The 27,213-nt window shown below is 50.8% G+C and overlaps 1 protein-coding gene across 6 annotated transcripts in view; it reads right to left on the bottom strand.

Annotated features, from left to right (window-relative positions):
• GPAT4 (glycerol-3-phosphate acyltransferase 4) overlaps positions 1–26,917 on the bottom strand; it is a 31,801-nt gene extending 4,884 nt beyond the window's left edge. The window contains exons 1-10 of one of the 6 annotated variants that reach the window (XM_088832720.1): positions 26,768–26,917; positions 12,365–13,309; positions 4,615–4,684; positions 4,140–4,440; positions 3,379–3,453; positions 2,545–2,634; positions 2,318–2,411; positions 1,566–1,684; positions 682–824; positions 120–205 (exon numbers count right to left, since the gene is read on the bottom strand). In XM_088832720.1, the coding sequence (XP_088688846.1) occupies positions 120–205; positions 682–824; positions 1,566–1,684; positions 2,318–2,411; positions 2,545–2,634; positions 3,379–3,453; positions 4,140–4,440; positions 4,615–4,684; positions 12,365–12,529 (1,143 nt within the window). In that variant the 5' untranslated portion in view covers positions 12,530–13,309; positions 26,768–26,917. Of the gene's footprint in view, positions 1–119; positions 206–681; positions 825–1,565; positions 1,685–2,317; positions 2,412–2,544; positions 2,635–3,378; positions 3,454–4,139; positions 4,441–4,614; positions 4,685–12,364; positions 13,310–16,758; positions 16,906–26,210; positions 26,709–26,767 lie in introns of those variants that run through there. The other 5 variants (XM_088832721.1, XM_088832723.1, XM_088832724.1 and 2 more) reach the window with 5 other exon arrangements.
• Positions 26,918–27,213: the final 296 nt, after the last annotated feature.

The raw sequence follows: 27,213 nt of genomic DNA on the forward strand, positions 1-27,213 counted from the left end.
TGGGTTTATGAACACGTGGGGAGATCTGCCAAAACCCGAAGGCTCTGTGGCGTGGGCTGGAGCTTCCCATTCTCAGCAGCGGCCGCAGTGATGACCACTGGCCCCCAGAGGGCTCCTACCTTGATAGCAACAGGGTAAACTGTGGCTCCGATTTCAAAACTTCCCTTTTTGAACATCATCACCGATGTATTATTGATGCAGGTTCCTAAAATGCAGAAGAGGGCAAAGTGCTTTTCTTTTCGGTTCTTTACCCCAGAGATTGTAACAGTTTATGGATTAAATATAATAGTAAAAGTCCTTCTGACCGCTCCTCCCAGAGGATAAGCCTATCATCTCCCCAGCTTGGGAACACATGCTGGAAAGAGGTGAGCAGACCACTGCACTGCCTCCTCTTCCCTTCTTACAGACCATCTCCCGAGGTCCCATGGAGCCCAGAGGGGAGCCCAGAGCCCCCGCTGAGTCGGGAAGGCCCAGGAAGGACTGTGCCACAAGCTCAAGCAGCCTGTGGACAAAGACGCAGGAAGCACTCCTGCACTGAGGAGGCCACACGACAGCACTCGCAGTCCACACTGAGGCCCCTGAGCTTTCAGTTCCAGGACCCAGCTGAGGCGGTGAAGACAGGTTCCTCCAACACAGCCCTGGACCCCCCTGCCTGCCCGGCCGCCCCACACAGCAGCTCACCCTCCGGAAAGATGAGGATGGGCAACTTGCTTTTGTCCTGCACATGTTCGGTCAGCCTGCAGAAGAGAAACGGAAGGGAGGGCCAGACAGCCGCACGTCCGCCACCGTCCATCCGTCTGTCAATACCCTGTCTAGATGTGATGCTGGGTGCGGTGTGAAGGCAAGCTTAGGAACACGAACCTTTTATAGACCCATGATCTAACAGACAGAAGGCCTAAGGACCGGGAACCCGGGTTGATTACTATTAACATGAACAGCTGTTGAGTGAAGCGTGTGAGTCTGAGTGTAGAGGCTGCGGCTCTGATCTGAGACTGCCTAACGGGCTTACCTGCCAGAACAACCTCGAGAAATGCTTGCCCCAGCTTCCTAGGGCCATGCTGGGTGGACCTGCAGCCCTGAGACGCAGTGCGGGGAACTCAGGGCGGCCCACTGGCCCTGGGGAGCGGGTCTCAGGGAGCCTCGACTCGAGTTACAGCAAAGTTCTCACCAACACCTGTGCCACGTCTGCCTTTTATTTTCCTTGAAAACAGAGCTGCGCTTTATTCTATTGCTGTAAGTGTGCTTTCCCGTGCGACGGTGAACTCATTTTGAGATTTGAAAGCACACTAAAAGTTCGTAGGTTGTTTATGACAACAGGTTCAAGGAATTAAATTTAAAAAAGGTTAAAAACACTACTGACTCGTTAACAAAACTAGAGTTTTCATACTTTCTATATTCCACATTTCAGATATGGCAGCAGCTGGGCTCAGTGGAGAAGGCTTGAGGCACGACTTCCCCTAAAATCTGTGTGTGTCTGTGTGTGTGTGTCTGTGTGTGTCTGTGTCTGTGTGTGTGTGTGTGTGTCTGTGTGTGTGTGTGTGTGTGTGTCTGTGTTGCTCGTTTACCTTTTGGCCACCAGGTGGCGGTCCTTCACTTCGGAGCGCTCGAACCAGACGTGGGGGCAGGCCTTGACCATGGCTCTCTGGATGACTCCCATGAGGCCACCGTGTACCTGCCCCACCTGCTTGCAGAGGAAGCGACAAGGGCAGCGAGGCCGTCCTCACACAGAGTCGCTGATTCCCAACCTCCCTCCCCTAAGCTTCACTGGAAACCAGCGGTTCCTTCCTGGTCAGAAACCACCCTTAGTTTTAGACTCTGAATTTAAATTCTCCTGCTAACCTGTGACAGCACATGTGCAACTGAAAACCCTACAAAGAAACATGAAGCAGAGCCCCCGTGTCCAAATGCTCCCCCCCGCGTGGATTCTCCAAGGCCTCTGCGCCTGTCCCTTCAAACCCCCTCTTGGGGGGCTTGGGGAGGACGGATACATGTATATGGCTGAGCTGCTTCGCTGTTCACCTGAAACTACCACAACACTGTTCATCAGCTACACCTCAACACAAAATAAAATGTGCAAAGTCAGGAAAAAAAGAAAACACCCCCCACCATCACGCCCCTTTCCACTGCTCACCCCCACTGTCCCTGCACACTCAGCCACTCTGCTCACAGCACCCAGGTCCCAAGGAGCCCCCGAGGCCATGGAAACCAAGGCAACAGCCGAGGCTGGGGCCCGAGTGAACGCACGCTCACCCGCTCACCCCTGGAGAAAGAGCTCCTGGCCCTGCCCAGCTAGAGGAATCTCAGAGGGAGGCCTTACCATGGCGTAATAGCCGTCGCTGGCCAGGATGATGACGTCAATGGGAGACGTGTGGTTGGCCACGCAGATGCCGCCGTTTCTAGGCCGGTTCTTCCTGTTCACAAGGTACAAGAAGCAATGGGAATCGGCGTGAGATGATGCATCTGGAACACGCATCTGCTGCGACTCCAACCCCCCAAGTTCCGGCAGCGCCGCCCCAAGCCACCCCGAGCCCCACGAGCCCCCACCTGTCGTGGTAGGTGATGATGGCCGTCAGGGCACGCACGCAGATCCGGTAGCACATGAGGTGGACGTGCTTGCTCAGGAACTCCTTGAACCTGCGGCCACGGGACAGAGAGCTCTGCGTTTACCTCACATGCACACAGGGAATCAGCAAAAGGCACCCAGCCTAACCATCCAACCATCGCTGCCCACGCCCTTCACAACTGTACATAAAAGTATTTTCATAATCATTAGTGTCTACGCTAAGTATTAGCATCTTTCTGTCTACAGACAAAGGGAGAAATGATGAGTATGGCTCACATTCACCGCGGGTGATGGACTCAGAATTCTCAGCCCGAGAATTTCCAGCAAAGGTGAGTCCCCTAGATTCTTTGCCAGTGACAGCTAGAGGTAGGTGGAGGCCAGGAAGTCAAACCTCCCCACCAGCTGGGGCACAAGAGAGGTTTGCCAGTCCCAGAACTTCCCAGAAGGAGCCCATTTCTTTAAAAAAAAAAAAAAAAGGAAAAAGCAAACAAAAAGGACCCACCTACCTACACTTCTTACCCTCTCAACAATTCATCAACACAGGAGAATGCTCAAAACTCAACTACTTGCTTTGTAAAGCCTGCTAGCCCCGGACACTACCATTTTGTGGTTTCTCTGTTTTGTCTTTAAAATGGAAGAATGCGAGGGCTGGAGGGCAAACAGAACAGTCACAGGTAAGACCAGTGAGGGGAGCAGAGCTCTGCTGCCTAGTCAGTTACCCTGGAGTTACTGACTCAATCTCAGAGCCCGTGGCTTGGGCTGCGGCCCCCGCCCCCTGCGGTACCCGCAGAGTCCGACGCCCACGCTCCGCTCACCTCCCGTTTGGCAGGTACCCCACCATCGTTGTGCCCACCACCAGGAGGCTGATCCCCGTGAAAGCGAGAGCTATCCTGTAACGAGAAGACAAGTTACAACACAGCAGACAAACTCCTGCCCGAGTGTAGACCTGAATGTGTGAAAAAGCCAGATGCGATCACTGGCCCACACAGGGCTCCCACCGCGATCAGAACCGGGGTCGCTCGCTGTCCCAAGACAGGGCACCATGGACTTGGTTCTCAGCTGACAGACACCCCCTCCTCAGGCACTGGGCAGTGGCCAGAAAGATAGGGCAGCCGATGGCTGGCCGTGCTGCCCTCAGGCACCTGCTGTCCTGCGTCCTCACCCTTCCCCTTGGCTTTAACCCCTGGCAAAAGCACAGCTTCTCTGTGAAGCAGCAGGAAGTAGGGTCCAGAGGTGCCAGCAGCCGGCAAGGCCTACTCAGAGCAGCACAGGGCACAGAGCCCAGGAGGTCAACGCCGCCTCTGTCCTGGAGAGGAAGCTGCAGCAAAGGACCAGCCAGGCCCAGGGAGGGGGTCCATGAAGAACACCGTGCTCCCGTCCCTGAGCTTAGTCCGTCCAGACAAGCCATTTGTCTTTGAGAAACTCAACTACTTATTTCTGTCTGCTATGCAGACAACCCAGGGCCCTTCTAAAGGACAACCCCAGGCACCCTTCCAAGAGCCGGACGGCCTGGCCGATGGGAGGACTCCACCATCCTCCTCTGAAGTGGGAGTACGGGGCAGGGGCCCGGCCTCACCTGAGCGGCAGCAGGAGGCAGTACCGGATGAGCACGCCCAAGCCCCACAGCACAGTGAGCCGCAGGCTGATGTACTGGAAGTTGTAGTTGGTCCTGCTCAGCAGGTTCCAGGACTCCAGCTCCTCTGCTGAGAACCTCTTGGTCACCTCGTCGTCCATGATGGTCTCCATTCCTTTCCGGCAGAAGTAGAAAATATCCGAGAGCTCAAACTCGGGAGTGTTGTCCAGGGCCTTACTGCTCCCGCTCCGGCGGATTTCTTTGATCTCTTCCTCTAGCGACGTGGGGTCTTTTGCAATGATTCCTGTGAGAGAACAGCCCCATCAGGTGGTCTGCCAGGAGAAGGGTGTCAGGAATGTTCAGGGTTAGGGTTAGGGGTGCTGCGGACCTCGGGGGCACTGGGGCCCAGTCTTACTGTTGGTGTAGGGTTAGGGTCGGGGTGCCATGGAGCTCGGGGGGCGCCGGGGCCCGGTCTTACCGTTGGTGTAGGGCTTATAAAGCTGGTGGTTCTTCTCCTTGGCTCCTCTCTCCATCCTCAAGGTAGCCCACTGCAGGGGGAACAGCAACACACAGGGTGAGCCCTTCCCCTTTTGGGGGACTCCTCCACTTCCGGCCTCTGAGCCTCAAGCCCAGTCACCCCAGATCAGATTGCACCGGGGAGCGCCGGTTCTGGGGAACCTCGGAGACCTCTCCTCTGGGCAGACCCGTCCCTGATGACCTGGACTGAGAGCCTCATCGTCGGTGGTCAAGAGCTGCAAACTGAGAAGCCGGGAGAGCTTGGGGCTCGCCCCCCTTGCCTCCCGAGTCACGAAGGCCCGCTGGCCGCCTGTCCACAGACCCCACTGGTTCCTTCGTTTCTGCCAAACAACAGCTCTTCGCGAACTGCCAAGCCATGTGTCTGGGAAGGTCCTGCCTGCCTTCCAAATTATTCCAAGAAAGCAACGATTTTAGCTTTTGAGTTGATAAAAGATTTAAATATTATGTATATGTGGACTGTCCATTCACCCTCTGAGTAACCTCTAACAGGAAATGCCACAATTTGACACAAAAAGCTTGAAAGTAGCTTAGTGTTAATTAAAAAAAAAAAAAAAAAAACTAGGTTCAAATCCCAAGTTCGAGAGTTCTGCTGTGTGCCTTCAGCAATCATCCCATCATGCTGGTCTTTTTTATCCACAAAACTGGATGAAGGTACATCAACCTCCCCTTCACGAGGACACAAGAAGCTGTGTGTGACAGACTGGGAAACTGCAAACTCCCAGTGCCCTCATTTTACTGAAATAACATGGACTGCAGGGAAGAGTCTCTTCCTAGAGCCTCTTGCCCTTCATCAGAACCCTTTTAAGTGCCACAGGAGAGCCCGGGGCTGGGCGGCTCCTACTAGCAGGAGCGAGGGCCTCTGTGAGACCCTGCTGGCAGAGCCTGAAGTGTGAGCAGGGAGGCGGAGCAGGCAGCAGAATGTGCGCCTCATCTGCGATCTGACTGCGTGTGGAAACCTCTCAGATGTCACAGTCCAGAGAAGACAGGCCGCTTACAGAGTCATCCACGCTAAGGTCTGAGGTGGGAAAGCTCACACGACCCCTGTCAGGTTCTTACCCCCTGATGGCTTCTGGCACGAGGAACTTTTTTTCTAGAAGAAAATGTAAACATAAGTGCTGCAGTGCAGGAAGACAAACTCCTATCTGGGAGTGCCATCTAGGGTAGAGGTGATTAAGGGGCAAGCCTGGTACAAAGACACAGCTCGATGCCCAGAACTTCTCTATTCTGGCCAAGACTCTGCCTTGGTGCTGCAAGCACCAAGTCAGAGAACCTCGGTTCTGATGTGTGGATTCGACTGTCAGAGGCAGGGAGCACATGCCTTCAGGCCACTGGAGCACCAGAACATACATCTGTGAGCACCGATTCAGGACGGAGAGTTTCAGAAGGCTGTGGTTTCTGCTTTAACTGGAAAGATGCTGGCAATGAGACAGTGGCTTCTGGCTCCATGGTAAACATCTTCCTGTCCTCCTCCTTTGTACTTCTAGCTTTGCTCTTCCAAACTTCGGGGACATTACAAAATGCGTCTCTGTGAAGGATGAAGTCAGCAGAGCAGGGGCAGAGGGCGGGGTGGGGGCCGCCGGGGACTGGCACCCGGTGACCAGCTGCTTCGCCTAACGCAGGGACTCAGGAGGGGGTGCTGGCATCAGCAACGTCTGAGAATGGTACGCCTGGCTTCTCTGAGCCTCACTTTAAAGAAGTACCGTGTGTAGATATCCAGAATAAAAGTGACAGCCCCAGATCCAGAGCTCATTTCCCCCAAATCTCCTCTTCCTTCCCTTGATCCAACATGCCACTTAAGTCCCTGTTCAGGGTCAGATTACTTAATTATTCCCTTCTCAGCTTCCCCTGCAGAGAGGCTGGTAGGGGCACAGACACGCTGTCCTGCAGACTAAACCCAAGACAGCTCTTAGCAGGTGACAGGCAGACCAGACCCTTAGAAGGTGGGCGGGGCGACGGGGGCATCTTTGCTGGTTTGTCACTCTGCTGTGCTGCTGCTCCGAAACCCAGCACCCGGGGAAGGCCAGACAGCCTCTGCAGCCTCGTCTCAGCGAGACCGCCCCTCTTCTCCAGACGGCCTGCACTGCACCTTCCCCGACCGGACTGTGGATGCTGAAGAATCAGTCCCCAGAGAAGCCAGGCTCCCAGCACCCCATCCTCTCCCACTTCCCCAGCACAGACAGCATCTTTTAACAAGTCTCTCTTTCCTCCCTGCTTTGGTTACAATCACTCAGTGGGTGAGAAAGTGTCCGACTCTTTGCGACCCCGCAGACTATACAGTCCATGGGCTTCTTCAGGCCAGAATACTGGAGTGGGTAGCCTTTCCCTTCTTCAGCGGATCTTCCTGACCCAGCAATTGAACTGGGGTCTCCTGCAGGCGGACTCTTTACCAACTGAGCTATGAGGGAATCCCTCGGTAGCTGCCATCAAATTCACAATCCTGACTTCATACCTCACGTTTCCGATCACCTACTGGTCGTGCCCACGTGCCAGCACCCCTCCATGCTCCCACTCACGCGGCCCTCCTCCTGGGATCCCCAAGCTCCTGGGATGCCCGTCTGTTCACCCAGTCCTTTCAGTCCACCCTGGACGCTCCCTCCCCAGCTGCCTGAGTCAGGCTACCACCGTCCTCCGTTACCTGCACAGGTGCGGCAGGGCCCACCCTGCCCCTTCCTCCCTCCAAGCCAAATGCCGCACACTGGACTCATCCCCTGGCCTGAGCCTTCAGGGGCTTTTCAGCGGCTCTCAAAGCCTAAAGCACAGCTGGTTTTATAAGCTACCTCAGCCCCTCCAGGAACCCGATGCTCTCCTCTCCTGAACCAGGCACTGTCTCTAAACCAGACTGCCCCTTCTCACCTCTACCCACTGCATCCCTAGAGCGCTGCTTCCTTTGTGAATCCACTCAAATGCCAAATCTTAGATGACATGGTCCCTCCCCGACTCCTGCAGTCTGAGCTCATCCCCACCCGCATATTTTAACCGGTGTCACATTCTGGATCAGTTCTGAGGCAGACATTGGTCCTTCCTACTCAACTATAGCTGCCTCAGTGGGCAGGAGCCAGAACCCACCCAGACGTGCGGGGCAGCGGAACCTATCGAGCGCCACGCGGCACTTAGTAGGCAGTCGGGAAGGACTGGGCTTACTTCACCAATGACCGAGGTTTCTCTTCATCGAGGTCTCCAAAACCACTTCTGAGCTCCCTCCCCCCGTACCCTCACTCTCAGCTCCTTCCGTTAGTCCTCTGAGCTACTTCCTTCCAGTCACACTGGAATCACCCTTCCCCTGGGGGTGGGAAGGGGGTGCTGCTGACGCACATCCCCTCTTGGACCTGCACCACGTGAAGGAGGCACAATCGCTCCCACTCCCTGGAGGAAGCAGACTGCAGGCTCTGAGGACTTAGGCCAAGTTTCACAGTTGGTAAGAAAACTCTCAAAAGGGTTGCGCCTACCCGCCACAATGCCACCGCCGATTCAGCCTCTTTGACCTTCTCACCTCCATCACTGGTTTCCAACCAGTTCTGTTGTGGAGTCTGACGTCAAAGCACATTACAGCTGCCTCCTCTGATCAATCCTTTTCACATCGGGCAAAAAACTCAAGTTATTTCCCTACCCCCATCTTTCTCCTTTATATACAGGCTTTCTTCACGCCGTTCCCAAATCATTCCCAACTCAATTGAAAGTCCATTTCTAGGAACTGTACCCCAAACAATATCACCACCATTGTGCTGTGCAATAAACCTGAAGCACAAACATGAAGAAAACTAAAGCATTTCAGCTCAGCGTTAACAGGACCTGCAAGCTGTCCTCCAGGAGGAAGGACACTGACTACCCATGCCTCCACCCCTGGGCGGGAGCACCACGGTCTGCGGAGAGGCGAGCGACCATGGGAGAGCAGCTGCCCTGACTCAGGTCCTCCAGAAGCACGGCGTATGCACTGTGCAGACCAGCAGACGACCAGCTGAGTCATTTTTATGAAGACTATCTAGTAAAATGTGCAAAACAACTGGCTGATAAGATTGTAAAAGAAAACGTAGACATAAAATTATATGCACAGGCTGTTAAGACCGCCGTAAAATATAACCACAACCAAAAGATAACACAAAACTACTATTATCTGTCTGGTTACCTACAGCTGTGGAACAGACCAACCTGTATCTAACTCACTGGCTTAAAATACCCCCACCGTTTACTCTGCTCTTGAATCTGCAAACCGCACAGCATCTGGCATGGGCTGGTGGAGGCTGAAGGCAGGAGCTGGAACCCCCCAAAGGCCCACGAGCTCCCAAGGGTGGCAGCTGATCTCATCAGCCTGTTGTCACAGCCTCCCCGGGATTGGGAGCTGGAATTCCACACGGGGCCTGGGCTTCCTCCTGACATGGTGGCCGGGTGCCACGGGCAAGTCTCCAGAGTCAGATGGAAGCTGTGCTGTCGCTCCCACCCTAACCTCACAGGTCACACAGAGTCAAGGCCACCATGTTCTGCAGGTTAGAAACATTCATCAAGGCAGGGCCCCACTCTAGAGGAAGTCAATCAGACTCCACCCCGTGATGGTAGATGTTAAGAGTCATTGGGGGAGCTTTTTAAAAATGCCCACCAAAACCAGTCAGACCAGAATTTCCAGGGGGTAGTCGAGTGCTCCCAAACAAGTTATTTTTTAAATGCTCCCCAGGTGATTCAAGGAGAAGGCACTGGCGACCCACTCCAGCACTCTTGCCTGGAAAATCCCATGGATGGAGGAGCCTGGTGGGCTGCAGTCCATGGGGTCGCTAAGAGTCAGGTACGACTGAGCGACTTCACTTTCCCTTTTCCCTTTCATGCACTGGAGAAGGAAATGGCAACCCACTCCATTGTTCTTTCCTGGAGCATCCCAGGGACGGGGGAGCCTGGTGGGCTGACATCTATGGGGTCACACAGAGTTGGACACAACTGAAGCGACTCAGCAGCAGCAGCAGGTGATTCAGATCTCTAGCTAGGAAGAGACCCACGAAATGAAGATGGTCTCTAAGCCTCCTTCCAACTGCAAAATCACATAGAGCACCCAGTTTATGAAGGGAGGAAGATGATAAAAAAGGCAAACTAAAGGTGCTGTCCTTATTAAAGGCACCCACAAGTTTAGGTGTATTTTAGATGTATACGTGGGTACACAGATGTATCTCCAAGATCTGAAATCAGTTTAGCCAAATCCAACTTGCATTTCGTACGACTGCTGATAAAAATGGCATTCAATTCTTAATGTCCACCAAGATCATATCAGAGCAACAACCCTGCTCAGATGGTGAGAAACGACCACTCTTGCAGAACCACCCTCTGCCCCTGCTGGTACGCATCAGCCCTTCCTCACCCACCCCTTACTTGGGCTCACAGCCAAGTTGTTGTCATCATCCAGGAAGCTCAACAGGACAGGAGCCATGGGATACCCAGAACCCTCCAAGTGCCTGACACACACCTCCAGGAAATACGAGGTACAAATTGAGATCCTGAAATCTGAAATCGAGGTCACCAATGAGTGCGCGCGCGTACACACAGACACGCATACACAACTTCCATTTCCAGTGATTTTCAAGATGTAGTCAGCAGTCTCTGATGGCTCAAGAATACCTGTCCCATGGAAACTTTAAAATACTGATTTGAAGAGACATTTTCAAAATGGAATAGGGAATGTACATAGATTCTAGGTCTTCTTCATCCAAAGTGACCCAAATTTTAAGAATTTAGCTACTACAAAAGGACTCTGATCTGATTACTCTTATTTTTCTGTTCGAAAAGTACAGATTCCCATAGGTCTATGAATTAACTGCTTGGTTAAATAAACGTGAATAAAAGCTAGCCATCACCATGAAGTTTATCAGCTGTCCTATTCACTCCATACTGATGCAGTTTCCAGCAGCAAGCAGGCGTGGGTAGTACTTGGTTCACAGGAACCCTGGGTTCTACTGAAGATTTTCTTGGACTAAAGTTCAAGAAAATTACATTTCATAATTGATTAAAACAAATACTAGTGCCTGACTGGGTTGGCACTGCTCAAGCTTCACTGCACACCTGGGCTGCTTGGAGTGCAGCCTCGTAATTGGATGGTCTGAAGGGGCCTGTCCCTGCATTTCCAATGTCTTAGGCGACACTGAGCTGCTGGCCTCAGAGCATTCTCTAAGTAGCAAAGACACTCCCAGAGACCATACAGGGTGCTCAGAAATCTCCCTACCAAACGCAAGTGCTCCAATAAGTACAAGCATGGCAGAGCTCACTATGGACGAGAGCCAAAAGGTGGAGAACTCAACAGATGAGTGGACAAGCAAATCACAGTACAGACACATGGTGGAATAGTACTTGGCCACGAAAATCAAAGTACTGACGCGTGTTACAAAGTTATGCTGAACAAAAGCACTCACAAAAGAGCACATGTTTATCATTTCGTTAATATGAAATACCCAGAGACAGAACACAGGTAAATCCAGAGACAGAACACAGGTAAATCCAGAGACAGAACACAGATTCATGGTTGCCAGATGCCGGGGGGTGGGGGGAGGAGACAGAAAGGCAGCTGCTTAATGAGCATGGGGTTTCCTTTTGAGTGATGAAAAGGCCGTGGAACTTCACAGAGGTGGCAGTCTTACAACCCTGTAACTACGGGAAATGCCGATGAACTGTTCCCTTTAAAAGGGTTAATTTTCTGTAATGTCAATTTCACCTCAATTTTTTAAACGTGAAGAAGTTATATTCTTACACAAATATTAAATATCAAAACACAAGATTCAGTAATATACATAGAAATATTTTTTGCTGTAACGTAGCATTTCATCTGGCTCACTTTATCTTTCTGAATCACTATTTCTTCACTGATAAAATCTATTATTGATAGACACCCTGGTCCACTGCAGAACTACAGAGAACCAAAGGACAGCAGCTGAAACTATTCTGAACTATAAGATACTATCTGAACAAATGCACCTGCACTGTTTTCACCATTACGAGTGCATTTCCCCAATTACACATGGTCTCAGCTGTGGAAAAGAATACCTGAAGATCTGGTGACTACTGAAAACAGATATTGCTCATCAATTACCAAATCTCTGAAGAGATATTAAAAAGCTCATGGCACAGATCAACTTCCAGGAAATACCACTTCTTGCCCATTTCCTTAACCCCATGACCAGTTCTGTTCAGCGGTCTAACTATTTAGGTTCTGACATATGTTAGGAAACTTTCTTCTCTTCTATCTTAAAGAAACTAGCACAATTTTTCAAATGCCCTTTTCTGTGACTCCTTTTTGCCTGAAGTCTAAGAACCGATAAATGTTTGAAACAGAAAAGAGAGACCCTCCCACACTTATCAGTGAGGAGCATGCGAGCTGCAGCTCTGACTTTCAGTATCTGTTACATGATCACAGGCGATGTCCGTCGGTGACTGTTTCTAAGTCCCTCCTTTTGAAATATACAGGGCAGGTGTGGTCCCTCTGCTCAGATGGACCAAACATGCAAGTACCTGAGCTCAAAGGAAAAGACTGCTGCAGGCTTCACAAGCGCATGTTGGTTATCCTTTCTGCTCAAAACACCACTTCCTTCCCACTCTACCAACACTCTCCACGTCCCTCCAAGAGCTCACAACCAACCAGACAGAAACAATTCTTTTTTTTTTTTTTGGCTAACGGCACTGCTCCTCTCCTCAGGGAAACAACCATTTGTAGGCAGCATACTCACCGCAAAGATCTTTAACAGAGTTTTCATGTAGAGCTTTCGGATACCAAAGGAGACTCCAAAAACGGCGGGGACGATGATGAAAACCAGGAGGAGGGTGAAGAGGACCGTCAGGGAGATGCCCAGGAGGTTGACAATCAGGCTGTCGAAAGGCAGCAGCAGGAACATGGTGGGGGATGCAGGCCACGCCAGTGCCCTCCTCCCCGTGAACAAAGCTGGCCTCAGATGGTCCTCTCTGTCAGCACTGGCCTGGGGAGGGGCGCCAACTCCATTCCCAAGTTCGCATCCCTCGACGGCCGGAACAGAGATGGGCAGAGGATGAGAGAAGGGGGCCCCGAGGGCCTCCCTGGAGGAGACAGGCTGCAGGCAGACGGGGCGGGCTCAGTCTTCAGGCCAGGTGGGGCGGCCCGGCCAGTGAGTGGCCCAGGTGCGCTCTGGGCTCTGCTCCGCTGGCACTGCTTCCAGAAGTTTCCCTCTATCTCCTGCCCAAGAGCATTTAGCAGATAAATCTGTCCCAAAGGTCTGTCATTGCCAGAAGTACCAAGAAGAGTTCAACGTGCTGCCAGAAAAAGCCTGAAAACTCCAGCGGGTGGTGGTGGGGGTGGGATTGGTTGGCACTTCCCACAGAAGTCTTGTCAACGTGAATAAGTGGAAATTAAATAACTGTTTTCCTTAAAACTCCTTCATAAGCTGAAAACTGTGTTCACACCTGGCCCCATCCTTCCTCTGGGGGGCTCCTGGCGCGCCGCTCCCAGGACCCTCCTCCCTGGAGAGCTACAGGCCTTGCCAGGGGCACAGAGGCGCTGGCAGGGAACGGCTCATGCTGCCCGCAGGGAGTGTAATCCCAGATGCGCCTGGCATTGGGCTCCTCTGGATGCTCCTCCCTCAGGCCCTCTTCTCAGCGGTGACCCGGGTTCTTGGCGAGAAGTTGGTTACATGCCGCTGAAGCTGGAGGAGGAGACAGAAACACTGTCAGGCATGTGACCCAAGCAGCGCCGGGGGAGGGACGCCACTGCGCGCGGGGGCGGGGGCCAGCTCCTCTCCTCCCAAGGTCAAGGGGACCAGGCAGGGCAGACAGGCGGCACGCACGGCGCGGACGAAAACCGCGGGCGTCTCACCCAGTTTCCAGCCCCGCTGGCGTCAGTACTAGCCGGGGCCACTCACACTTTTCTGATAGGAAATACACGTGTGTCTGGGCTTAGCAGATGCAAACTACTACATGCAGACTGGACAGACAACAGCATCCTACCGTGCAGCCCAGGGAACCAAATGCAGTGTCCTGATAAACTACAATGGAAAAGAATATGAAAAAGAACGAATGTTTATGTTTAAACTGAGTCACTTTGCTGCGCAGCACAAACTAATCCAATGCCATAAATCAACTATACTTCAATTAAAAAATTATTACAGGCCTCAAATTTAAAAATGAATTAAGGAAAAAGAATGTATGAACACAAGACACCTTTCAGGAGATAAAGAGGACACACTCTGAGGAGAAGACAGGCCTCCTTGCTGTCCCCCACTGCTCGGAGCTCTGGGCCACAGAAGCAGCCCCAACATGAGGATGCTCCGGATGCTTGCTGAGATGTTCCCGCACACCCCGGGACACCGTTAGGGATCACTCCTGCCCCAGCCGCCCAGGCAGCAGCGAGGGCCCATGCTGGACACTGCTTTCTGTCTTGTTTTCTAGCTCGACACGTCCCGGGACACTGCTGCCTCCACACCAACGGAGCGTCCTCCCTGTAGACAGGTGCACAGCTCTTGGCTGAAAGAATGCTCCGTGAGTCGGTTAACGGCTCTCTCCTGAGGGTGGACACCAATGTTTCTACCCTTCTGTTATAAACAATGTAATGAACCTGTCTATGTGATTTAGCATACAAAATGCATGTGCAAATATATTTTCAGGATAACCTCCTAGAGATGGAATTGCAGGGGAAAAGGAAATCTAGGTTTAAAGGAAAAAAATAACTCTTGCTTTTATTTCCCCTGATTTACTGACAAAAAGTTGGCTTAAAGCTCAACATTCAGAAAACTAAGATCATGGCATCTGGTCCTATCATTTCATGGCAAATAGATGGGGAAACAGTGGAAACAGTGTCAGACTTTATTTTTGGGGGGCTCCAAAATCACTGTGGATGCTGACTGCAGCCATGAAATTAAAAGATGCTTACTCCTTGGAAGGAAAGTTATGACCAACCTGGATAGCATATTAAAAAGCAGAGACATTACTTTGCCAACAAAGGTCCGCCTAGTCAAAGCTATGGTTTTTCCAGTGGTCATGTATGGATGTGAGAGTTGGACTGTTGATGCTTTTGAACTGTGTGGTGCTGGAGAAGACTCTTGAGAGTCCCGTGGACTGCAAGGAGATCGAACCAGTCCATTCTAAAGGAGATCAGTCCTGGGTGTTCATTGGAAGGACTGATGCTAAAGCTGAAACTCCAATACTTTGGCCATCTCACGTGAAGAGTTGACTTATTGGAAAAGACCCTGATGCTGGGAGGGATGGGGGGCAGGAGGAGAAGGGGATGACAGAAGATGAGATGGCTGGATGGCATCACCGACTCGATGGACATGAGTTTGGGTAAACTCCGGGAGTTGGTGACAGACAGGGAGGCCTGGCGAGCTGCAATTCATGGGGTCGCAAAGAGTCGGACATGACTGAGCAACTGAACTGAACTGACAAAACCGACACATTAACACTGAGCGACTCTGCAGAGCCAAAGCAGGATTTAATACAATCCAGAGTGTTAATCCGGAGAAGGCAATGGCACCCCACTCCAGTACTCTTGCCTGGAAAATCCCATGGACGGAGGAACCTGGTGGGCTGCAGTCCATGGGGTCGCAAAGAGTCGGACACGACTGAGTGACTTCCCTTTCACTTTTCGCTTTCACGCATTGGAGAAGGAAATGGCAACCCACTCCAGTGTTCTTGCCTGGAGAATCCCAGGGATGGGGGAGCCTGGTGGGCTGCCGTCTATGGGGTCGCACAGAGCTGGACACGACTGAAGTGACTGAGCAGCAGCAGTAGCAGTGTTGTCAGACAGTCACCTTTTCTGTGTATGTGGTGAGAACAGGTAAGATCGACCCTCTCAGCAACTTTCAACTGTAATCATTATCCCAGAACGTTCTCATTTCATAACTGCAAGTAGTTACCCTTTGCCCAACATTTCCCCATTTCTCCTATCCCTTGGCCCCTGGTAACCACCATTCTTTTGTTTCTGCAAGTTCATATTTTCTGGATGCCACATTTATGTGAGAATATACCGTATCTGTCTTCCACTTCTGACTTGGGAAATGCAGGGTTTTTTGCTGCACTGTGTGGCTTGTGGGATCTGAGTTCCCCGACAGGGGCTCGAACCTGTGGCCCCTGTGGTGGAAGTGCTGAGTTCTAACCCCTGGACCACCAGGGAATTCCCGGAAGTACAGTTTTAGTTTTACAAGATACCGTCACATTTTCTTCGTAAATTAACTCCTGCAGCCTCTCTGGCCACTTTTTTTTTTAAGATTTATTATTCTGTTTCTGGTTTTGGCCATGCTGGTCTTGGCTGACACGCTCAGGCTCCCTCTGGCTGCGGTGAGCAGGGGCTGCTCTCCAGCTGAGGTGCCCGGGCCCCTCACTGCGGTGGCTTCCCTTGCTGTGAGCACGGTTCCAGGCACACAGGCTTCACTAGCGCCTGGCTCGAGGGCTCTGTGCCCAGGCTCAGGAGCTGTGGTGTGCGGGCTTAGCTGCTCTGCGGCAGGTGCGACCTTCCCGGTCTGGGGAATCAAAGCCGTGTCCCCTGTATTGGCAGGCGGATTCTTAACCACTAGACCACCAGGGACGCTCCACCCACTTTTTTATTATAAAGGCTGTTTACATTAGGGTTCACTCTTGGGGTTGTACATGCTAAAGGTTTTGACAAATGTACAGTGTACAGTGATATATACCCATCATTACAGTATCGTATAGAATATCTTCACTGCTCTAAAAATCCTCTGGGCTCTGATTTTTCATCCTATCTGCCCTCAACCCATGGAAATAACCGATCTCTTCACTGGCTCCAGTTAGATTTTTTCCCCAGAATGTCATCTAATTGGATGACAGTGGTCCTGCACCTCCGCTCCACACGGTCATCGCTAAGGCCGAGGCACCACCACCGAGACGGACGCTGAGCGCACAGTGAGCGCCCCCCACGGCCGCCCTCACTGGACCCCCCGCACCCTGTGGCGGGCTTCTATCACCCCTGCTGTGGGTGGCTGAGGGGGCAGAGCGGAGAGGCTGAAGCTGCCTGGGGCTGCACAGCTGCAACCAGCAGCGGAGGCAGGTGGACAGGCGCGTGCACCTCCCAGCCCCGCTCTGTAACCCCCAGGCCCTCTGACCTCTCCAGCCCCGCTCTGTAACCCCCAGGCCCTCTGACCTCTCCAGCACCCGAGCTACACGAACACTTCCTCCATGCCGGGCCAGCTGCGCAGAACTTCCTGTGACCAGGGAGAAGGCACAAGACAAATCTGGACTCCTGTAGCAGAATTTGGTGTTCTCAGAATCCAAAGTACAAACCTGTTTGCCCATTTCTATAAACTGGTCAAGCTGTCGGTACATGCCAGGTTTCTAACAGTGCCCCAAAGGACATTCAGGAAGTTAGATCTATTTCTGAGACTAAAATCAAGGCAATCTGCTGACTCACTGTATTCCTTCCGTTCCGTTCTGTCGCTCAGTCGTGTCCGACTATGCGACCCCGTGGACTGTAGCCCACCAGGCTTCTCCGTCCATGGGATTCTCCAGGCAAGAATACTGGAATGGGTTACCGTTTCCTTCTCCAGGGGATCTTCCCGACCCAGGGATCGAACCCGGGTCTCCCGCACTGGAGGCAGACGCTTTAACCTCTGAGCCACCAGGGAAGCCCACTGTATTCCTTAAACCTGTCAAATTCCAGCCTAATCCCAGGGCCACACCTCCATCCGACTCGCCCACCCGTTCCAGTGGATAGCTGTTGTCACATGAGCCCTGATCACCTTGACATCCATGGGCCCAAGGTGACAGACACCAGGGTGACTTTGATTTCCCAAGCCAGAGCTTAGATCTCTTTACTCTGGACCACAACCAACTGAGAATTCCCAAGGTTATTCTGGGTTTATGTCCTCAAACCATGAAAGTAAACCCATTTAGCAATAAACTAATTACTTCATCTAGTTCAGAAGTGGGCACACCAGGTCCCCGGGCCAAATCTGAGCCAGTTTTGATAAGGTTCATGACCTAGGAACAGTGTTCACATCTTTATACACAGTTCTAAGAAAAAGGATAATGTGACAGGACCACAGCCTGCAAAGCCTTAGCTATCTACTAGGCGACCCTTCACATCAGCAGCCTGCAGACCCCTGACCCCGCTGCTCCTTCCTCCCCTCAGAGGCAGCGAACTGCCCTGCTGTCCCTAGCCCCCTACCCAGACTCTAACCCGGAATACCACACTCCAGAACACAAAATAGCAACTAGCCAAACAAGTTCTGTAGCCAACGCTCAACAATCCTCCTGTGGATTCTTAGGTGTAGGGACAAGGTAAGAAAACTGTGGGTATCAGACGGGCCCCCAAACATGTTGCTGGATCGCGGAGCAGCCGTCACAGCCAGCGGTGCTGGTGCCTTAAGATCCCTTAACACGGACTTCAGTCTCTGGAAATATGGCAAACTGCTCACATCAGAACTTTGTCACACCAGTTTCTAGATAAATGCTCTTGTAGGAAAGGCAACCATTTTGCTTCACATAAACAGAACTGCAACTCCTTGACAGGAAGCAGGGGAAGTCATCAACTAAAAGCAACAGTCACTCCTTCTCTTCACCTCCCCCACTTTCAGCCAAATCCAGAGTCACTTGGACCAACGTTTCCCCAGGAGTCCAGCCAGTCCAAGGAAACCCTAAGAACCAACGAGTTCTGAGCCTTTCAGGAGGGAAGGTGGTCTCATCCTAGGAAGCTGACAGTCCACCACTAAGCTAACAAGACTCTTCAACCCTGGGGTGCAAACCAGAGCCCCCAAATGGGCCACTTCTCAGGGCTTCTCACTTCTCAGGGTGACTAGCTCAGGGCACATACTGCAAGAAACACACGTTAGGGATGAAAGCATGCCGCAGTAAACAAACACACCTACAGGCATGTTTTCCGCAAAAAGGCACACACACAGTCATCACTTCACACTTCAAAGACTGTCAACAAGAAGAGTCCTTGGTGGAGACAAGGGACCTCTCATACACTGTTGGTGAGAATGTAAACTGTTGTGTCCACTGTGGAAAACAATATAGTGGTTCCCCAGAAAAATAAAAACAGAATTACCATATGATCCAGCAATCTCACTCCTCGGCATATATCCAAAGAAAACAAAAAACATTAATCGAAAAAGATATATGCACCGCAATGTTCCTGGCCGCATTATTTGCAATAGCCAAGATACAGAAGGACCCTAAGTGTCCATCAACAGATGAATGCAGAGAGATGATGTGGGGTATACACACAACGGAACACCATTCAGCCGTAAAAAGATGAAATGTTGCCATTTGCAGCAATGTGGATGGACTTGGAGGGCTTTATGCCAAGTGAAATAAGTCAGGCAGAGACAGGCTAGGGAATGTAACAAAAAAGAGGCCAACTCACAGATACAGAGAACAAGCCAGTGGTTACCAGTGGGGAGAGGGAAGGGGTAATAAAGGGTAAGTGACTAAGAGGTATAAACTATTAGGTATACAATAAACTACAAGGATATACTATTCACCATTGAGATACAGTCAATATTCTACAATACTAATAACTATAAATGGAGTATAACCTTTAAAAATTATGAATCACGATACGGTTCACTTGTAACATATGATATTATACATCAACTATACTCCAATTTATATATATATATATATACACACATACATATATAAAAAAGAGCCCTGAAAGAAAATAACAGGGATCTTACAAATTGAAACTGGGGTTTCTAAACCAATTGACTCGATCACCAGGCATGTGCATACTGAGTTGCTTCAGTTGTGTCCGACTCTCTGCGATCTTATGGACTACAGCCCACTAGGCTCCTCTGTCGCTGGGATTCTCCAGGCAATACTGGAGTGGGTTGCTATTTCCTTCTCTGGGGGATCTTCTGGACCGAGGGATGAACTCGTCTCTTGCACTGGCAGGCAGGTTCTTTACCACTAGCGCCACCTGGGAAGCCCAGGCAGGGACTACTACATTCCCAGCTGCAGCAACTTCTTTCTGTCAGCTCTCCGTGGCTCTATGACACACTACACTTCAGGAGACCACACCTGCTGTCTAGGGAGATGTCACACACCCATTCAGAAACAAGAAGACACGCCACTGTATGAAAAATAAGTGCTTAGGTGACACAGAGATAGTATATTTTTAAAGCATACTAAGCACAGTGTTGTACCTGTGATCACTCCATTATGATCAGAGGACACCCTGAGCGCTGTCCACAACGCTAAGTACCACACTTTAAGAGGCTGGATGGGGGGGAAGGCATTTCAAAACACGTCACAAAATCCACAAACCACAAGCTACCACATGGTGCCTAGCAAGCATTAAGAGCTCAGACAAAGGTCAGCTGTCAAGAAATGTGAATGAAGACTACAGTGAGGTGGCAAAAAAGTTTCTGATAACCCAACCTATTGGTGAAAAAAAGAAAAGACCCTCAAATACGGCTGACCAGCAGGTACAAGGGTACACCCTCTACACAGAACAATTCGGTAATCACCGTCAGAATTTAAATTACATATAACCTTAGGTCCAGCATCTCTGCTTCTAAACTCTTACTACACATAAACTGGAGCAGTAGTTCTCAACCTGGGACAATTGATTCTACCCACCTTGGGACTATTTGGTAATGTCTGCAGACAGGAATCAAAAGAAAGACATTAGGATTTGAATCCTAACTTGATCACTTTACTAGTCTGAGTGTGCGTGCGTATATATGTGCTCTGCTCTTCAGTCAAGTCTGACTCTTTTGTGACCCCGAGGACTACAGCCCACCAGGCTGCTCTGTCCTTGGGATTCCCCAGGCAAGAAGACTGGAGTGGGCTGCCATTTCCTCCTCCAGGGGATCTTCCCAACCCAGGGATCGAACTCCAGTCTCCTGTACTGGCAGGCAGATTCTTTACCACTCACCCCGCTGGGAAGCCCAGTCTGTTATTTTGGGTAAATTACCTACATTTAAGTTTCTGTTCAATACCACCTACCAAAAACACTGTTCACTTTTCACAGTGCCAAGAACAAGGGAAATGTTCAAAACACATCACTACTACTGTGCTAAGTTCCTGTTACTACAGAGAAGGGGCTTCTCTGGAAGGTGTTTCCCAAGAAGTCATGACGTAACACTAAGGAGAAATCTGCTTTCGACACTGCTGCTGCAGGAAGGTGTTTACAACCCCGAAGACGGCTAGAGCAAGCCACAACTTTATTAGTCAATCACTGAGAACTCTAATCCAAGCTCTTCTAACGGCTTAAATTATTGAGCCTTGGAAGAGTTAAGTGACTGAGACGAGCCACAAAGCTGGCCCGTAAGAGAGGCAGGACTACACCTCAGATCCACGCCTCCTCTAGGGGTCTTTCTGTGCCCTGGCCTCTCCGTTGCTCTGGGGCAGGTATCCACTTTTCCAAGTTTACTCGGTCAGGCCACAGACCAGCAAATGCCCCCATTCTGATGTGACAGTAAATAAAGGCACGCACACAGGAAATATACACTGGGGTGAATCTGCTATTGAGCATGTCAGAGGAGTGGAGGGTAAGAAACTTGCTTGAGTAGGACGCTGCTGCTCAGGAGGAAAGGCGTAAACACATTTCCAAGGAGATGGGCAGCCCAGAGCTGCTGGGTGAAGCAAACCTGAACTGCTGAAAATCCAGGGATACGCTTACAGCCGACAGCAATCCTGAATAAAACAGATGGTCTGAGTCAAAGCCAGGATATGTCAGGCTCAAAGATGATTCAACTTACTGGGAAGAAGACAGGAATATGGTCAGCTTCAGGGCCACTGCCTTAACTGAGGACCTCAGTTAAGGCCTAAATACTTTCTCCTTGCCCAGAAAAGCCTCATGTGAGTTGGATCTGGGTAATAAGTAACGTGGAACAAAGTTCAACATAAAGCAACATCACCGGAGAAGAAAAAAAGGACAAAGATACAGGACACATTGCTATCCTGGGGTCATCAGTTGAAGAAAGGACAATTTAATTTGCTGGGGCTATAAGACCCTGAACACTGCTCTCAGAACTCCATTTCAAAATTGGTGCTTTGATACCTGAGCATTGTATGTGTAATTGGAAGCAACTTCCTGTCCTTCTTTTTTCAAGACCTCTGTGTCTGGTTGATCTTCCCTGGCATAATCCCGTTGAGAACTATTCAGCTGCTGCCCATGTCAGTCCCTGCTGCTGAGCTGCTGCCCCGGGTGGAAGAGGCCACAGCTTCCTTACCCGCTCACCCAGCAACTAGTCCCTCCAGGCAGGGACTGTTACAAATAGAGCCGCTACCTACCAGCCATGTAAGGACACACTTTCACTTCTCCTGGGTAAATACAAATGCCTAGGAGTGGAATGAGGTAGCATTTAGCTTTTGATGAAACTGCCAAACCGGTTTCTCAACTGGTTGGACCATCGTGTGTTAATTCTCACCAACAGTGTCTGAAAGTTCCATCTGTTCTACATCCTCACCAACAGTTGTTACGATCGATCTCTTTAATTGTAGACAGGCTAATGGATGTGAGGTGTTTATCTCACAGTTTTGTGTTTCCCTCGTGACCAACGATACGAAGCATCTTTTGTGTGCTTACTGGCTATCTGTAAGTTTTCCCTGGTTAAGTGTGAAAATCTTTATTTTTTACTGGGTCATTTTATTATTGAGTTTTGTCACTAGCCATTTTTTAAAAGTCAAGCTCCCTCAACCCCTATGACTAAGCAGTCTTACTTAAAATGAGAAAGCATTTCATCACAAAAGCAAAATCTGTGAAACATCGGACTTCTTTGTTCAACTTGCCACAAGGTTGAAACAACCCTAAATATGCAAAGAGAAATCACTGAAACAGTAAAGAAAAACAAAAAGCCTCATGACCAAAACCACAAACTTCCCTGATGGCATGGTGGATGGGAATCTGACCACCAATTCAGGGGACAGGGGTTCGATCCCTGGTCTGAGAAGATTCCACATGCTGAGGAGCAACTAAGGCTGGGCCCCACAACTGCTGAAGCCCAAGCTCTAGAGACCACGCTCCGCAACAAATAAGCCACCGCAGTGAGAAGCCGGTGCGCTGCAATGAGGAGCAGCCCCTGCTCACCCAAATTCGAGAAAGCCTGCTCACACAATAAAGACCCAGTGCAACGGAAAAACAACTCTAACCTCAGACCTGCATTCTACCAGGAACATAAAATGCTCTTTCATCTGTGTTCAGTTGACAGTGATTCTGTGCTGTCCAACACAGCAGCCACTAACCACGTATAACCCCTGAGCACTGGGGAATGTGGACAGTTGAAATTGAAATGAGCTGTAAAAACAGACACTGGAATTTCAATGATTTAGGGTGAAAAAAGAGGAATGTAAAAGATCTCATTAAGAACAAGTATGTTACTGAAACATATGCATTCCGTTCCGTTCCGTCGCTCAGTCGTGTCCGACTCTATGCGACCCCGTGGACTGTAGCCTACCAGGCTTCTCTGTCCATGGGATTTTCCAGGCAAGAATACTGGAGTGGGTTACCTTTTCCTTCTCCAGGGGATCTTCCCGACCCAGGGATCGAACCCGGGTCTCTCCCGCATTGGAGGCAAACACTTTAACCTCTGAGTCACCAGGGACGCCCAACACATACATTACTGTATGTAAAATTAGACAGCCAGTGGAAATTTGCTGTATGATGCACGGAGCTCAAGTCTGACGCTTTGTGGCAACCTAGAAGGGTGAGATGCAGTGGGAGGTAGGACGGAGGGGACACATGCTGATGCATGGCAGAAACCAACACAATACAGTAAAGCAATTATCCTCCAATTAAAAACAGATACTTTAACAAAGGGACTGTATGTTGATTACATGTTGAAGAGAGTCTGGATACTTTGGGTTAAATTATCAAGATTATTTTCACCTGTTTCTTTTTACTTAGCACTGACCACAAACTTTTGAGGCAGACCCCGAAGATAATCGGAGAAGGCAATGGCAAGCCACTCCAGTACTCTTGCCTAGAAAATCCCATGGACGGAGGAGCCTGGTAGGCTGCAGTCCGTGGGGTCGCTAAGGGTCGGACACGACTGAGCGACTTCACTTTCACTTTTCACTTTCACACATTGGAGAAGGAAATGGCAACCCACTCCAGTGTTCTTGCCTGGAGAATCCCAGGGATGGGGGAGCCTGGTGGGCTTCCGTCTATGGGGTCACACAGAGTTGGACATGACTGAAGTGACTTAGCAGCAGCCGAAGATAATGAATTCTCCAACGGGTAAGGAAAAACATCCACACGTATAGTATCTTCCCCTCCCTAGTCCTCTAAGGTGCGAAGAGAACTGTGCAATGGAAGGGGCTAAGAACTGGACTCAGTAGTCCAGCCTGAAGCTGGATGCTCAGCTCTGTTAATCTCTGCTCTGTGTGACCGTCAATAAGTCATTCACCTTCTGTGGACTGAAGTTCCCTCACTGGTTTTTTGGTTTTTCTAGTTAAAATGTCAATAGAAATGTACTATATGCCTACATTTTACAAAGTACTTTTCTGGAGTTGCAGATCTTGAGCTCACCGTTTAATAGGAAGCAAACACCCTAACAATTCTTATGCGTGACAAAATAAAAAGAGCACCCCAATGGAGCAGGCCAGCCTCCACATGGCTGGTGGCGTGTGCATGTCCATGTTCTATAGGAAAGAGCGCCTTAAAGGACTTATGAGGAGCCCCAAGCACTGAGAAAGCTCCTCCTAACTCTAAAATTCATTCCTCATGCTACAGTAAGCATTATTATGCAGGGCACTGATGACACTTGCTCAGGTACGCACCCCACCATGAGCCTAATGATACAGTAAGAAGTAAGCGACCTGCCCTGATGAAGTTCTGTTTCACCTAAGGGAACAATTCTGCAGTACAGCTCAAGCCTGACCAGGACCATATTCTCCAGCACACACCACCTTTGCCCCTCAGAAGAAAAAAAAACAACAATTTCCCCAACCACCCCATGTCTTCAGAGGTAATAATTTACCGAGACACCCAGATGCTGTTCACTGGGGCCGCATTTCCATAAGCTAGATGAGCATGACAACTACTGTATTTAGGCCACAGACTCACAGAAGAAAAGTCCATCCTGAAAGCAAATTTATAAACAATTATGTCATATCGTACAAACTGAACTTATAAGCAAACTCAGAGAAGTCTACATACAAGAATTCACAGCACCCCTCAGGCAGCATTTAATGGTAAAAAGAAATTTAAGGCCCAGGTACTGAATTTACCTGTCTTACTTGAGACAAGGAAACTTAATTGGATAAAGTAGGCTAGAAAATGCAGAATATGGTTTAAAAGAAGAAAGTTTAACCTATAATGAACATAGTGCTGGATTCTTATCTGCTCATGTCAAGGAAGGATGTTTTATGGAGGGTGCTATTGTTTTCAATGATACCAAGTTGCATATCATCAAATGTAAGTAAGGCGCTCAGTCGTGTCCAACTCTTTGTGACTGTAGCCCACCAGGCTCCTCCCTCCATGGGATTCTCCAGGCCAGAATACTAAAGTGGGTTGCCATTTCCTTCTCCAGGGGATCTTCCCAACCCAGGGATCGAACCTGGGTCTCCCGCATTGCAGGCAGACACTTTAACCTCTGAGCCACCAGGGAAGCCAAGGGTAAATCCCCCCTAAAAATCATTCCAGTTTCTCTTAGTCACGCTTCATTAAATAGCTATGAGTGTAATCTAAATCTTCAAGTTTGTTCTCATTCTCAGTGTGGAATTCCACTTTTAAGGTCAGCATCTTCCTATGTTTCCTCAAAGCTATGATGAGAACTCCTCAGTTTGTCCCAGGTCAAGCTTAAGAAATAATTTAAGGCCTATCCCAAAGTTTCGTTATTCCAGATTTTGGCAGAAAGGATCATATTTGCCCACCCTAGCCCTTCATCGGAAGAGTTTTCAATCACAGCCCTTTCACACTTTTCTCTTTTCCAGAGAAAACGCCCAAAGGCAAGCAGCATGGTACAGGAGGAAGACTAGATGCGGCCTTGGGAGATGTCTTTTCCAGTCTCAGCTCAACCTCTCACACTCCCGGCAGATCGGGACAAGTCACTGAACCTCTCTGGGTCTTAAGGGCTCATCAGAAATGGAAGCTAAGACAGGATGCTCTGGAAGCTCTCACCCCCACCTTTTGATTTAACCTGTCCTTCAGCCGCTTAATTATCTTAGATGTCTTTTCCGATCCTTCTCCAATGCCATGATGTGTTTCTGAGTGGAAGTGGCTCAGTCCCAACGCAAAGTCATAAAGTAAGATTTTTCTCCTAACTCTCAAGCTACTTTTGACATCAAGGATTTATCCCAGAGATATGGGGGTGGCGTGAGGGGGATGAGACAAGCTCAGTCATAGGTGAGCTCGTGAGTGTGGATGAGGCATACACGCTGGTTCACTGCTCTATCTACTTCTCTGTCTGAAATTCTACACAATACAAGATTGAAAAAAAAATCGTTGTGAAAATGAGAAAAGAATATCGAACTGGCATTAACACAGGGCTCTTTTTCTACAATCTTTGGTCTAAGGATAACTGCTTTTCATGCCATTTCTCCTGGTTTGAGGTAGAATCTACACGACACGGAACTAAGCAGAGGTACTCGAACTTCAAGCAAAATTAAGGGAAAGGAACCAGAAAGGGAAATTCCTCAACGGACCTCAATAAAGTTCTTCATGAGCTGGTCCACACGGCGCAGAGGCCTTCCCCGGGCGGCGAGGCACCAAGGTCCGGTGCGCGGCTGTTTTCCACAGAAGTGTGGTGTGTCACACGGTGGGCATTTTCCCTAACTTTTCAACGGCAAAAGTTAAAAGCCCTCGGTGACACGGTAAGCCAGGAAACACACTAACTCCTCTGGTGAGAGGATGCTTCGCGGGGCGTGAACTCAAAACGGAAAGGCAAGGATTGCGAGGCTTGAGAAATCCCCAAGAACAGCAAAACGGGGCTCCTCTGGGTCCCAGGGGCGGAAAACCGGCACCCCGGGGCCGCCTCGGCCGATCCGGCGAAGGCGCGTGCCCGCGACCTCTCACACGCCGGGGGCGCGGGGGCGCGGCGGGGACGGGCGGGCCACGCCACCGCCCGGAACCCCCCGCCCGGCCGCGGCAGCGGCGCCTCCCGACGCCGGGGCGGCGCAGCGAGCGGCGGGCCCGCGCCCAAACCCCCGGCCCCGCTGGAGGCTCGTGACCTTCAGGAAGCGGCCAGCAGCGCACGACTCACCCAGCGCGAGGCTCCGGGCGCCAAACCCCTCCGCGGACCGTCCGTCCCGCCCTCGCCGCCGCCGCCGCCAGCCCCAGGCGTGCGTAAGGACGTGCGCGCGCCCGCCCTTTGTCTACGCCGCCTTGACGTGACCCTCGCGTCTCAGCCCCAGCCCCGCCCGCCGCCGTCTACCGTCACGCCCCGCACTCGCGCGCCGGCGCGCGCCCGGCCGGACTGGGCGTGGCCCAGAGGGGCGGGGCAATAGGGGGCTGGGCGCCGGGAGAGGAGCGGACGAGGGGTGGGCCGGGGAGGCGGGGCCCATAAGTGGGCGGGGCTGAGAAGGCGGGGCGCCGAGGGGCGGGGGGCGGGGAGATGACACACAGGGAGCCGAGTGTGGGGCCGGGGGCGGAGCCCAGAAGTGGGCGGGGCTCCGAGGGGCGGGGCGCGGAGAGACGGGCAGACGAGGC

Source organism: Moschus berezovskii, chromosome 26, assembly GCF_049115385.1.
Source record: "Moschus berezovskii isolate FMDL1 chromosome 26, NW_MosBer_1.0, whole genome shotgun sequence".
NCBI classification, from domain to species: Eukaryota; Metazoa; Chordata; class Mammalia; order Artiodactyla; family Moschidae; genus Moschus; species Moschus berezovskii.